This window comes from Rhincodon typus, unplaced genomic scaffold (assembly GCF_021869965.1).
Source record: "Rhincodon typus isolate 14 unplaced genomic scaffold, sRhiTyp1.1 hic_rhity00000077, whole genome shotgun sequence".
In the NCBI taxonomy this organism is placed as follows: domain Eukaryota; kingdom Metazoa; phylum Chordata; class Chondrichthyes; order Orectolobiformes; family Rhincodontidae; genus Rhincodon; species Rhincodon typus.
Window position 1 is genome coordinate 42,427 of NW_025965715.1, and position 760 is coordinate 43,186.

The window sequence follows — 760 nt, forward strand, 5'->3', positions numbered from 1 at the left end:
CCCCCCCTTTCTCTCACACTCACCACCACCCCCCTCCTGTCCATCTCTCGCACACTTGAAAATTTCCCGCTACCTCGAGAATGACCACACAGATCTGCTTGGCACACTCAATGATGGACGAAGGTGTCCCAGCGATGGTGATGGCTCTCTCTGTCGAGTTCGGCAGCATGTCTCCAGCCACTTGCACCTGCGCTCCTGTGGACTGTCGGGTTGAGGGGGGTGGGTGACAGAGAGCGAGGGGTCAGCCCCGTTCAGACACACAGCCTCCACAATGTTCCCACACCCAGCACACCCCCACTCCCCACGAGCGTCAGAAACCTGAGCAGAGCCTTTGGGAAATACCTCGTGACCCTATGCCCCCTCACATTTCCCAAATGTACACCCCTCCCTCCCTCTGAGTGAAGGAAGTCCTCCTCCCCTGCATCTCGGTTCCAATTTTCTACTCTCCTCCTTTCTCCTGAGACCACACCCCCTGGTTCTCAACCCCAGCCTCCGCCACCCCAACAATCCCAGAGCCAGGAGAGCAAGAGGAAAAGACAGACCCCTTTCTCGTGCACACGAGATTACACAAAATATTACAAATAAACGCTGCAGAATAATGCGGAAATCTGAAACTTAATACAAACAGAAAAGACCAGAGAGGCTCAGCAGGAGGGGCAACAGTAGGAGAGTTGGGACAGGAGCTCAGGCTGTGGGATCAGCAAATAAGGGGCGGGAGGGGGTGACACAGAGATAGGGAGGGGGTGACACAGAGATAGGG

At 55.5% G+C, this 760-nt stretch overlaps 1 protein-coding gene across 1 annotated transcript in view; it reads right to left on the reverse strand.

Moving 5' to 3' along the window:
- Positions 1–19: 19 nt before the first annotated feature.
- The window catches only part of LOC125488235 (poly(rC)-binding protein 2-like), a 7,203-nt gene continuing 6,462 nt past the window's right edge, over positions 20–760 (reverse strand). The window contains exon 6 of the mRNA XM_048621166.1: positions 20–202. Coding sequence (XP_048477123.1) covers positions 20–202 — 183 coding nt within the window. The remainder of the gene's footprint in view (positions 203–760) is intronic.